Raw genomic sequence first — 11,771 nt, forward strand, 5'->3', positions numbered from 1 at the left:
TCCCCATCCCTATGCCTGGGGGGGGTCACTATGTGGGGGGGGGTCACCATAACTTGGGGGGGGGTCCCTATGCCTGGGGGTCCCCTCTGTGTGATGGGGGGGGAGGTTGGGGAGCCCCAACCCCATAGAAGCCCCTTGAGAATCCCCCCCCAAGAGGCAGCTCCCTGTATGCAAATGAGCTCATTATCATGCTAATGAGGGTAACGAGGTGGGCGTGGTGGTAGGGGCGGGGTTATGTTAATGAGGGGGTAATTAACACCACCCCCACCCCCGCGGTTGCCGGGATACGGTCGCCGAGTCCCGTTGCCAGGAGACGGGATGCAGCCGCTGGCAGAGCGCCAAGCCCCGGGCTCATTAATATGTAAATGAGGGCGGAGCTTACACACCCCCCCCATCTCCCAGACCCCTGCTAATTACACACCCACCCCCCTCCCTAATTACCCTTTCTCATTTGCATAGGGGGCTGCTGCACCCCCCAGGCTGCCATCAACACCCCCCCCCCCCTCACCCCCTTGTGCCTCAGTTTCCCCAAGGTCACCTGGAGCTGGACACGTGTGACCCTTCCCACGGGGGGGGGGGTGTGTGTGTGTGTCCCTGGCACCTGGGGACAGGGGGGGGGATGGGGGGGGTGTCCCAGGCACCTGGGACAGGAGGGGGGATGGGGAGGGGGTGTCAAGGCACCTGGGGATTGGGGGATGGGGTGTCCCGGGCACCTGGGGATGGGGGGAGGGGGTGTCCCAGGCACGTGGGGACAGGAGGGGGGGGCTGGGGGGGGTGTCCCAGGCACCTGGGGACAGGAGGGGGGACTGGGGGGGGGTGTCCAGGCACCTGGGGATGGGGGGAGGGACAAGGGGGGGGGTGTCCCAGGCACCTGGGGCTGGGGGGATGGGGTGTCCAGGCACCTGGGCACAGGAGGGGGGATTGGGGGGGGGTGTCCCAGGCACCTGGGGATGGGGTGTCCTGGGCACCTGAGGACAGGAGGGGGGGTGGGGAGGGGGTGTCCAGGCACCTGGGGATGGGGGGATGGGGTGTCCCAGGCACCTGGGTCCATTCCCAGGGTGGGGGGGATGGAAGGTCAGGGGTGGGGGTGGGGTTTGGAGGGGAGATCCAGTCACCCGGAGCCCTTCCCAAGCTTGGGGCGGGGGGGGGGACACCCCCCGGTGCACCTGGGTCCCTTCCCATGGGTGGGGGTCCCATCCCCACTCACCTGGGTACTTTCCCAGGGAGGGGGGGAGCCCCACCCCCAACCCCCACCCCCCCCCGACTCCCCCCACCCCGTCCTTGAGGCCGGGTATATGAGGAGGGGCGGGGGTGGGCGGCACCGGCGGTTGGGCGATGGCGGTGCGGGCGACCTTGGCGATGGCGGCGTTGGCGTTGGCGGTAGCGCTGGCGGGGTTGGCGAGGGCGCAATGCCCGGCGCCCTCGGCCCTACGTACGGCCAACGGGACGCGGGTCTGCGCCCAGCTCTACGCCGACAACAGCCCCTACTACGCCCAGTGCTGCACCGGCGAGGTGCTGGTGGTGGGTCCCGGCGACGACGTCCCCTACGTGCCGCAGGGCTGGGCCGGCCGCGTCTCCTCGCTGGTGGTGGGCACCCGCTGCGAGCTCACCGTCTGGTCGCGGGCTGGCAAGAAGGGCAACAGCAAGCGCTTCGCCGCCGGGGCGGTGCCGCGGCTGCAGGAGGTGCGGCGCGGGCTCCTGGGCGACTGGAACGACGCCATCCGCGGCTACTACTGCAAGTGTAGCTGAGGGGGTGGGGTGGGGGGGTGGGGGTGGGGTGGGGGGGGTGGGGGAGGGCAGCGCTGGGCATGGGGAGGTGGTGGGGGGTCAACTGGGGTCAACGGGGGTCAACGGGAGTCAACGCCGGTCAATGGGGGTCAACGCCGGGCAACGCGGCAAAGATGTGGCGACACAAGGCTTGGCGAGGCACCAGGGGCCACAAGGAGCCACCATGGGCCATGAGGAGCCACCATCAACCTTGGCAAGTCACCAGGGGCCACAAGGAGCCACCGTGGGCCATGAGGAGCCACCATCAACCTTGGCAAGTCACCATGGGCCACAAGGAGCCACCATGGGCCATGAGGAGCCACTATCAACCTTGGCAAGTCACCAGGGGCCACAAGGAGCCACCGTGGGCCATGAGGAGCCACTATCAACCTTGGCAAGTCACCAGGGGCCACAAGGAGCCCCCCAAGTCTTGGCAAGTCACCAGGGGCCAAGAGGAGCCACCGTGGGCCATGAGGAGCCACCACCAACCCTGGCAAGTCACCAGAGGCCAAGAGAAGCCACCACAGGCCAAGGGGAGCCCCCCAAGTCTTGGCAAGTCACCAGGGGCCAGGAGGAGCCCCCCCAAGTCTTGGCAAGTCACCAGGGGCCAAGAGGAGCCACCGTGGGCCAAGAGGAGCCACCACAAACCTTGGCAAGTCACCAGGGGCCACAAGGAGCCACCATGGGCCATGAGGAGCCACCATAAACCTTGGCAAGTCACCAGGGGCCACAAGAAGCCACCGTGGGCTAAGAGGAGCCACCACAAACCTTGGCAAAGCACCAGGGGCCAAAGGGAGCCCCCCAAGTCATGCCAAGTCACCAGGGGCCAGGAGGAGCCCCCCAAGTCTTGGCAAGTCACCAGGGGCCAAGGGGAGTCCCCCAAGTCTTGCCAAGTCACCAGGGGCCAGGAGGAGCCCCCCCCAAGCCTGGGGGAGCCCCCCCAGACCACACCGAGCCCCCGTGGAGCCCCCACGAGGGGTCAAGAAGCGCCCCCCCCTCACCCACCCCCCCCCCCCCAAAACCAGCGCAGCCAATAAAGCCTGGAGGCAGCAGCAGCTCCGGCCATGGGGTGTTTTACTGAGGGGGGGGGGCACAGGGGGGTCCTACCTGCCCCCCCTCCCCCCAACAGATGTGTCCCCACAACCATCAGGGAGCTGGGGGAGGGGGCAGCAGGTGGGGGGGGAGCACGTGTCCCCCCCCCCCCACAAAGACAACACGGGACACGGGGGTCTCCAAAAGGACATGTATAATCTCGGGGGGGGGGTCCCTGGGGTGGCCCCCCCACCCCCTATCATCCCCCCTCACCCCCCCCATCCCCTCTCCCCTCCCCCCCCCCCAATTTCGCGGCGTTAGAAAACGACAATATAAATAACTTTGTTAAAAACCAAAACGGGGGGGGGGGGCTGAGGGGGGGGCGCTGGGGAGGGTCTGGGGGGGCTGGGGAGGGGGCGACACACGGAACAAACCCAAAGGAACCAAAATAAAGGGGTGGGGGGTGGGGGGGGGGGGGCTGGTAGGGACCCCGAATCAATCAGTAGTGTGGCCGTGGGGCCGTAGTGTTGGGGGTGCATCGTGTGCCCCCCCCCCCACCCCCCCACCCCAAAAAAACCTCATCCTGGAGATGGGGGGGGGGTGTGAAAAGAGAAATGGGGAGGGGGGAAGGCAAGGGGGGGGTGACATCCCAAGTGGCTTCACACCCCGCAACCCCCCCCCCCAAATCTCTGCTGGGAGGAGGTGGGGGGACACACACCCCCCCCTCCAGCTCAGCAGCACAGGGTGGGGGGGGGACACACACACAACACACACACACGTGGGGGGTGTATTTGTACTCCCCCCTCCCCAAAATACCCCCCCACACCCCCCCCCTCCCCAAACCCCCCCCCTGACAGTAGTGGCACAGTCACGAATCCAGTTAAAGAGGCGCCGGCGAGGAGGAGGAGGAGGAGGAGGATGAAGGCTGGGGGGGGGTTCAGCCCTCAGGGGGGGGGTTCAGCCCTCATTTTGGGGGGGGGGTGAGGCCTCAGCGCAGGCGGTTGTGGCGCATGAGCGGCACGATGGCGGCGGGGGGCCCGGCCTTGCCCAGGAAGGGGTGTTTGAGCAGCTCCGCCGCCGTCGCCCGCTGCACCGGGTCCCGCACCAGCATCCGGTCCAGGAACCCCTTCAGGGAGGGGGACACCTGGGGGGGGAGAGGGGGGGACGGGGGGGGTGTCAGGAGCCGTGGAGCAGTGGTACCCCCTCCCCTGAGACACCAGCGCGGCACGTGTGTGTCATGCGTGTGTCATGCGTGTGTCATGCGTCCTGATACATGGTCACGTGTGGTCACGTGTGTGTCATGTGTGTCCTGATACACCATCACGTGTGGTCATGTGTGTGTCATGTGTGTGTCATGTGTGTGTCACGTGTCCTGATGCACCATCACGTGTGGTCATGCAAGGGTCGTGTGTGTGTCGTGTGTCCTGAGACGCCATCACGTGTGGTCATGCGAGGGTCATGTGTGTGTCATGTGTCCTGATGCACCATCACGTGTGGTCATGCAAGGGTCATGTGTGTCACGTGTCCTGAGACACCATCACGTGTGGTCATGCAAGGGTCATGTGTGTGTCGTGTGTGTGTCATGTGTGTCCTGATACACCGTCATGTGTGGTCATGCAAGGGTCACATGTGTGTCGTGTGTGTCCTGATACATCACGTGCGGTCATGTGTGTGCCATGTGTGTCTCATATGTCCCGATACGGCATCACATGTGGTCACATGTGTGTGTCCTGAGACACCATCACGTGTGGTCATGTGTGTGTGTCCCAATACACCATCGTGGCACGTGCAGTGGCACGGCTGTTACACGTGTGTCCTGCTACCCCCTCACAGCACATGCAGTCACACGGCCATAGCCTGTGTCCCTCTACGCCGTGTGTCACGCGTGGCCATGGCGCGTGTCCCACGTGTCCCCCGCGCGTCCCCCCCTCACCTTGTGCCCGTTCTTCAGCTTGGGGGGCAGGTTGTCCCGGATCATCTTCATGGCCTTGAGCGGCGGCTCGTTGAAGTAGGGGGGTTCCCCGTCCACCATCTCGATCACCATCACGCCCAGCGACCAGATGTCCACCTTTGGGAGGGGACAGGGACACGGGGACGGGGGGGGGGTGATCAGCACCTCCCCAAACCCCCCCCCACGCCCCCCACACCCCCCCCAAACCCACCTCGGGGCCGTAGGGCAGGCGGGAGATGAGCTCCGGCGCCATCCAGTACGGGGTCCCCACCAGCGACTTGCGGCGCGGCACCTCCTTGTTGACTTGGGCGCAGAACCCGAAGTCGGAGAGTTTCACCTGGGAGCAGAGGCGGGGTGAGGGGTGGGGAGGGGGTGTCAGAGGTCGGGGGGGGGTGCGGAAGGTTCCGGAAGGCCGGCGGGTGCTCACCCTGCCGTCGTGTGTCAGGAGGATGGAGTCGCTCTTGATGTCGCGGTGGATGACGCCCTGAGCGTGCAGCACCGAGAGCGCGCGGAGCACGGCCGAGCAGACGGCGGCGATCTGCTCCTCGTTCATCCTGGGAGGAGGAGGAGGAGGAGGAGGAAGGGGGGGAAGGAGGGAAGGGAGGGGATGAGGGAGGGGATGAGGAAGGAGGCAGGAGGGAGAGGGGGAAGGAGGAAGGTGGAGGAAGGAGGGGGAAGGGGCAGGTGGAGGAGGAAGGAGGGGGAAGGGGCAGGGGGAGGCAGGAGGGGGAAGAGGAAGGGGGAGGCAGGAGGGGGAAGAGGAAGGGGGAGGCAGGAGGGGGAAGAAGGAGGTGGCAGGAGGAGGAAGAGGAAGGTGGAGGCAGGAGGGGGAAGAGAAAGGAGGAGAAAGGAGGGGGAAGGAGGAGAAAGGAGGGGGAAGGAGGAGAAAGGAGGGGGAAGGAGGAGAAAGGAGGGGGAAGGAGGAGAAAGGAGGGGGAAGAGGAAGGTGGAGGCAGGAGGGGGAAGGGGCAGGGGGAGGAAGGAGTGGGAAGAGGAAGGAGGCGGCAGGAGGGGGAAGAGGAAGGGGGAGGAAGGAGGGGGAAGAGGAAGGGGGAGGAAGGAAGGGGAAGGAGGCGGCAGGAGGGGGAAGAGGAAGGAGGCGGCAGGAGGGGGAAGAGGAAGGAGGCGGCAGGAGGGGGAAGAGGAAGGTGGAGGCAATAGAGGGAAGAGGAAGGAGAAGGAAGGAGGGGGAGGAGGAAGGAGGCGGCAGGAGAGGGAAGAGGAAGGAGGAGGAAGGAGGGGGTAGAGGCAAGTGGAGGCAGGAGGAGGCAGGAGGGGGAGGAGGAAGGAGGCGGGAGGAGGGGGAAGGAGCCTGTCGGACGCGGCGTGTGGCGGGCGCGATGACGGGGGCGCGCCGGCGTCCTACCTGGTGTGCGTGACGATGTCGGTCAGGGCGCCGCCTTCCAGGAACTCCATCACCACCCACAGCTCGTCCCCCACCAAGTAGCTGTTGTACATCTCCACCACGTTCTCGTGCTGGTAGTCCCGCATGATCACCACCTGCAGCGGCGGCAGCGGGGTGACGTCACCGCCCGGTCACCGCGACGTCACTGCCAGGTCACCCGTGACGTCGCCGCCAGGTCACCGCGACATCACCGCCAAGTCACCGCGACGTCACCGCCAAGTCACCGGTGATGTCACCGCCCGGTCACCAGCGACGTCACCGCCCGCTCACCGCGACGTCACCGCGAGGTCAAGAGTGACATCACCACGAGGTCACTGCGGCATCACCGCCAGGTCACCGGTGACGTCACCGCCAGGTCACCGGTGACGTCACCGCCAGGTCACCGCGACATCACCGCCCGCTCACTGCGACATCACCGCCAGGTCACCGGTGACGTCACCGCCAGGTCACCGCGACATCACCACCCGCTCACTGGTGACGTCACCGCCAGGTCACCGCGACATCACCGCCAGGTCACCGCGACATCACCGCCCGGTCACCGTGACGTCACCGCCCGGTCACCCGCGACATCACCGCCCGGTCACCCGCGACATCACCGCCCGGTCACCAGTGACATCACCACCAGGTCACCCACGACATTACCGCCCGGTCACTGGTGACATCACCGCCCGGTCACCGCGACGTCACCACGAGGTCACCAGTGACATCACCGCCCGGTCACCAGTGACATCACCGCGAGGTCACCGTGACGTCACCACGGCCCCCTCACCTCGTTGAAGAGCAGCTCCCGGCGCTGCTGCTTGCGCAGGTCCATCTTCTTGACGGCCACCAGCTTGCCGGTGCTCTTGACGGTGGCGATGCAGACGATGCCGGTGGAGCCCTCGCCGATCTTGATGAAGTTCTCCAGGTAGGTGCGGGGGTCGCCGGGATCCACCACCATCTGCAGCGCCGCCCGGAACTGCTCGTGGGAGACGCGCTGGGGCTCACGCTGCGGGGAACGCGGCTGCTGGCAACCCGCCGGGGTCGGCGCGGGGACCGGGGGCGGCTGCCGGGGGAGGTGAGGGTCGGAGGCGTGAGGGGTGAGGCCGGGATGCGCCGGCTCCGCCGTCTTGGAGCGAGGAGGTGGGGGAGCGCGGGAGGAACCGCCGGCGCCGCCGCCGCTGCCGCCGGCGGGGCCGTTGGGTGCTGGTTCCTGCGGTCTGCCCGGCCGGCTGTCCGTCTGTCAGGAGACAGGGAGAGAGAGGGGAGGGGGTGAGGCGCTGCTGGGAGCTGGGGGGGAGCTGGGAGTGCCGCCATCGTTCCCAAAGCGCTGGGGGAAAGGGGTGAGCTGGAAGGTTTGGGAAGAGGAAACAGCGCCCAGGAAGGAGCCCGCGAGCCGCAGCGGGATGGAGAAGCTGCTTTTCCAGGAAGCGGAGGGGAAGTTGAGCCAAGAGGAAGAAGAAGCTGCTGTCCCAAGGAGGAAGGAGGAGGAGGAAGGAGGAAGGAAGAGGAGTCGCTGCCGGGTGGATCCAATCGGAGCGGAAGGAGGGAGTGGGGAAGGTGGAGGAGGAGGAGGAGGCGGAGGAAGGAAGAGGAGTTGCTGCCAGGTGGATCCGATCGGAGCAGAAGGAGGGAGTGGGGAAAGAGGAGGAGGAGGAGGAGGAGAAGGAGGAAGAGGAGTCGCTGCCGGGCGGATCCAATCGGAGCGGAAGGAGGGAGCGGGGAAAGAGGAGGAGGAGAAGGAGGAGGAAGGAGGAAGAGGAGTCGCTGCTGGGTGGATCCAATCGGAGCGGAAGGAGGGAGTGGGGAAAGAGGAGGAGGAGGAGGAGGAGGAAGGAGGAAGAGGAGTCGCTGCTGGGTGGATCCAATCGGAGCGGAAGGAAGGAGCTGGGAAGGTGGAGGAGGAGGAGGAGGAGGAGGAAGGGGTGGGGGGGGACACACACCTTTACCTGGGAGCCCGCGCCCCGGCCGGGGTCGGTCTCGGCCCGGGGGTAGGTGTTAAAGGGTCGTCCCGTCTGCTGAGCCGTCTTCATCACCCCCTCCGACACGGGGATGTTGGGAGTCCGGATATTGGGCCCGGAGAGCGGGCGCTTGTCCCGGGGGGACTGAGGGCTGGTTTCGGCGGCGTAAGTGGATTTGGGGCGCTTATCGGAGGGGTCGGGGCGCTCCCGCCTCACCACCCGGTCCGCGGGTTCGCTGTAGTCCTGTTGGGCGGGGAAATCCCGCCAAGCGTCTCGTTCCGCGGGGGGTTTGGGGTATTCAGGGGGGGGCGGGCGCCCTCCGGGGTGGGGGGCGGGTTTGGGGCCGGGTTCCTGCCCGCGGGGCTGTTGTTGCTGGTGTTGGTGTTGGTGATGATGATGATGGTGGTGGTGGTGGTGATGATGGGCGCGTTGGTCCTCCCTGTCCCGGGACGGGTCCTTGCCCTGCTCTAGCTCGTCCCTGACCCCGTGGCGGGTCTTGTCCTGGCTCCCGCCGGCGTCGCGGTGCGGCCGTGCCGGGGGGGGGCCCTCGGAGAGGCCGTTCTCCTGGCAGAGCGGGTCGCGGCGGGGCGGGAAGGGGGGGCTGTCCCTGCGCAGAGAATTGGAACGGGACACGGACATGGTCTCAAACTCGTCCAGGAGCCAGGTCAGGGAGCCGTCCTTGGCGGCTTTGCTGCCCCGTACGATGGTCTGCGAGGCGCGGGCGGGGCGGGAGGCGGACGGGAGCGGGAAGCGACGGAGAGAGCCAAGAGGAAGGGACAGAAAAACAAACAGGAAAAGGGGAAGAAAAAAAAAAGGGGGTGGGGGGGGGGAAATAAAAACAAAACATGAAAATGAAATGTCTGGCGGTGACGGGGACGCGGCTCACACACAGTGGGGATGGGGATGGGGAAGGGAAGGGGATGGGGAAGGGGATGGGGAAGGGGATGGGGAAGGGGATGGGGAAGGGGAAGGGGATGGGGAAGGGGATGGGGAAGGGGAAGGGGATGGGGATGGGGAAGGGGATGGGGATGGGGAAGGGGATGGGGAAGGGGAAGGGGATGGGGAAGGGGATGGGGAAGGGGAAGGGGATGGGGATGGGAAGGGGATGGGGAAGGGGATGGGGATGGGGATGGGAAGGGGATGGGGAAGGGGATGGAGAAGGGGATGGGGATGGGGAAGGGGATGGGGAAGGGGATGGGGAAGGGGATGGGGAAGGGGATGGGGATGGGGATGGGGAAGGGGATGAGGGAAGGGGATGGGGAAGGGGATGGGGAAGGGGATGAGGGAAGGGGATGAGGGAAGGGGATGAGGGAAGGGGATGAGGGAAGGGGATGAGGGAAGGGGATGAGGGAAGGGGATGAGGGAAGGGGATGAGGGAAGGGGATGGGGATAGAGGAGATGGGGATGGGGAAGGGGAAGGGGAAGGGGAAGGGAAGGGGAAGGGGAAGGGAAGGGGAAGGGGAAGGGGATGGGGAAGGGGATGGGAAGGGGATGGGGAAGGGGATGGGAAGGGGATGGGGAAGGGGATGGGGAAGGGGATGGGGAAGGGGATGGGGAAGGGGATGGGGAAGAGGGAAGGGGAAGGGGAAGGAGAACGGGAATGGGGAAGAGGAATGGGGAAGGAGATGGGGATGAGGATGGGGGAAGAGGGAAGGGGGAAGGGGATGGGGATGGAGAAGGGAATGGGGATGGGGAAGAGGATGGGGAGGAGGAAGGGGATGGGGGAAGAGGGAAGGGGAATGGGGAAGAGGATGTGGAGGGGGAAGGGGGTCTTTGGGGTGCTGCCACGGTCCACTCAAGTGCTGGGAAGGGGCACTGGGGGGGCTGAGAAGCCCCTGGCTGGCCCCAGCCTCGCTTGGGGGGGGGTTGGGGGCAGGGGGGGTGTGGTTGGTGTTTTTGGCATCGTTTTGGCTCAGCAAAATCCCCCCTCGGGCTCCGGGGGCAGAGCCGCGGGCTCAGGGGCGCCTGGACGGGGAAACCAGGCGAGCGGAGCCGCCGCGGCACCGCGCCGGCACCGCGCACCCCAGCCCTGCACCCGGTGGAGGAGGAGCTTGGGGGGGTGGGGGTGTGGGGGGAACGGGATGGGGGTGGGTGTCAGGGATGGAGGGATGTGGGGAAAACTGACTTCCGAAAGGAAAACAACAGGAACGGTGGCTGAGGGAAACAGAGGCACAGGGAGGGGAGGGGAGGGGAGGGGAGGGAGGGGATGGATGGGATGGGATGGGATGGGATGGGATGGGATGGGATGGGATGGGGTGGGATGGGATGGGGTGGGGTGGGATGGGGTGGGATGGATGTGGAGATGGTTGTGGGGATGGGGAGGGGATGGGGAGGGGATGGGGAGGGGATGGGGAGGGGATGGGAGGGGATGGGGAGGGGATGGGGAGGGGATGGGGAGGGGATGGGGAGGGGATGGGGATGGGGATGGGGAATGGGGAGGGGAATGGGATGGGGAATGGGATGGGGAATGGGATGGGGAATGGGATGGGGAATGGGATGGGGAATGGGATGGGTGTGGGGAGGGGAATGGGATGGGGATGGGGGAGAGGGATTGGGATGGGATGGGGATGGGTGTGGGGATGGGAGTGGGGATGGGAATGGGAATGGGAGTGGGGATGGTGATGGGAATGGGATGGGAATGGTGATGGGAATGCAATGGGGATGGGAACGGGGATGGGAATGGTGATGGGAATGGGAATGGGGATGGGAATGGGAATGGGGATGGGAACGGGGATGGGAACGGGGATGGGAATGGGGATGGGAATGGGGATGGGGATGGGAACGGGGATGGGAATGGGGATGGGGATGGGAACGGGGATGGGAACGGGGATGGAATGGGATGGGAATGGGGATGGGAATGGAATGGGGATGGGAACGGGGATGGGAACGGGGATGGGGATGGGGATGCACAGCCAGCCTTTTCCTGGCTCTTTCCTGTCAAACACCGGATTTTTTCCAACCACATGGATACTTCTGCGGCTGCCACCACCACCATCACCACCACCACCACCACCCCCTCACCAGCGGGCGTGGGGCGGGCGTTAAAGAGACCCAATCCAGGGTGGGTGGGGGGTGCTCTGTGTCCCCATCCCCGCCGCGGGGCCGGGGGGAGGTGCCCACCTTCTGCGAGGCGTGCTGGATGGCGGTGATGCAGCCGGGGTCCACCAGCGGCTTGGGGCGCCGGGCCGACTCCTCGATGATGCCCTGCCATTGCCGCGGCAGCCCCGTGAACTTCTGCTCCTCCTGGTCGTAGCCCGTGTGCACCCGGTGCTCGAAGTTGGAGGGCGCCGAGATCTCCAGCCGCTTCTTCTTCTTCCCAAACATGGCGGGAGGGGGCGGCTACGGGGCCTGGGGAGGGGGGTGGAGGAGAGGGGAGATGGAGGAGAAGGGGGATGGAGGAGGGAGAAGGGGGATGGAGGAGGGAGAAGGGGGATGGAGGAGGGAGAAGGGGGATGGAGGAGAGAGAAGGGGCATGGAGGAGAGAGAAGGAGCATGGAGAGAGGGGGATGGAGGAGAAGGGGAGATGGAGGAGAAGGGGAGATGGAGGAGAAGGGGAGATGGAGGAGAAGGGGAGATGGAGGAGAAGGGGAGATGGAGGAGAAGGGGAGATGGAGGAGAAGGGGAGATGGAGGAGAAGGGGAGATGGAGGAGGGGGGATGGAGGAGGGAGAAGGGGG

At 66.2% G+C, this 11,771-nt stretch overlaps 2 protein-coding genes across 4 annotated transcripts; one reads left to right on the forward strand and one right to left on the reverse strand.

The window, feature by feature from the left end:
- Positions 1-1,359: 1,359 nt before the first annotated feature.
- SYCN (syncollin) lies at positions 1,360-1,749 on the forward strand (the record flags this gene model as incomplete). The annotated part of the gene is made up of 1 exon (XM_084281192.1): positions 1,360-1,749. One exon carries the CDS (start codon positions 1,360-1,362, stop codon positions 1,747-1,749), a length of 390 nt encoding a protein of 129 aa, XP_084137318.1.
- A 1,075-nt stretch (positions 1,750-2,824) lies between these two features.
- PAK4 (p21 (RAC1) activated kinase 4) lies at positions 2,825-11,741 on the reverse strand. Of its 3 annotated transcripts, none has more exons than XM_084281194.1 (8): positions 11,216-11,739; positions 8,078-8,803; positions 6,925-7,374; positions 6,117-6,250; positions 5,178-5,304; positions 4,962-5,087; positions 4,733-4,867; positions 2,825-3,943 (listed from the first exon to the last, which is right to left on the reverse strand). In XM_084281194.1, exons 1-8 carry the CDS (start codon positions 11,417-11,419, stop codon positions 3,788-3,790), a joined length of 2,058 nt encoding a protein of 685 aa, XP_084137320.1. In that variant the 5' UTR covers positions 11,420-11,739; the 3' UTR covers positions 2,825-3,787. The 3 variants fall into 3 exon arrangements, with proteins under 3 accessions (XP_084137320.1, XP_084137321.1, XP_084137319.1); XM_084281195.1 differs by having other exon boundaries at positions 8,084-8,803; positions 11,216-11,738; XM_084281193.1 differs by having other exon boundaries at positions 4,962-5,304; positions 8,084-8,803; positions 11,216-11,741.
- Between the last annotated feature and the right edge of the window lie 30 nt (positions 11,742-11,771).

Source organism: Gallinula chloropus, assembly GCF_964237585.1.
Source record: "Gallinula chloropus genome assembly, contig: HAP1_SCAFFOLD_777, whole genome shotgun sequence".
Taxonomy (NCBI): domain Eukaryota; kingdom Metazoa; phylum Chordata; class Aves; order Gruiformes; family Rallidae; genus Gallinula; species Gallinula chloropus.

Excerpts from the sequence above, each read along its gene's own strand:
- PAK4 (XM_084281193.1), bottom strand. The coding sequence starts at position 11,419 with ATGTTTGGGAAGAAGAAGAAGCGGCTGGAGATCTCGGCGCCCTCCAAC. Across the intron at positions 6,251-6,924 it reads GGGAGCTGCTCTTCAACGAG|GTGGTGATCATGCGGGACTA; the intron begins GTGAGGGGGCCG and ends CCGCCGCTGCAG. Across the intron at positions 4,868-4,961 it reads GCCTGCCCTACGGCCCCGAG|GTGGACATCTGGTCGCTGGG; the intron begins GTGGGTTTGGGG and ends CCCCTCCCAAAG.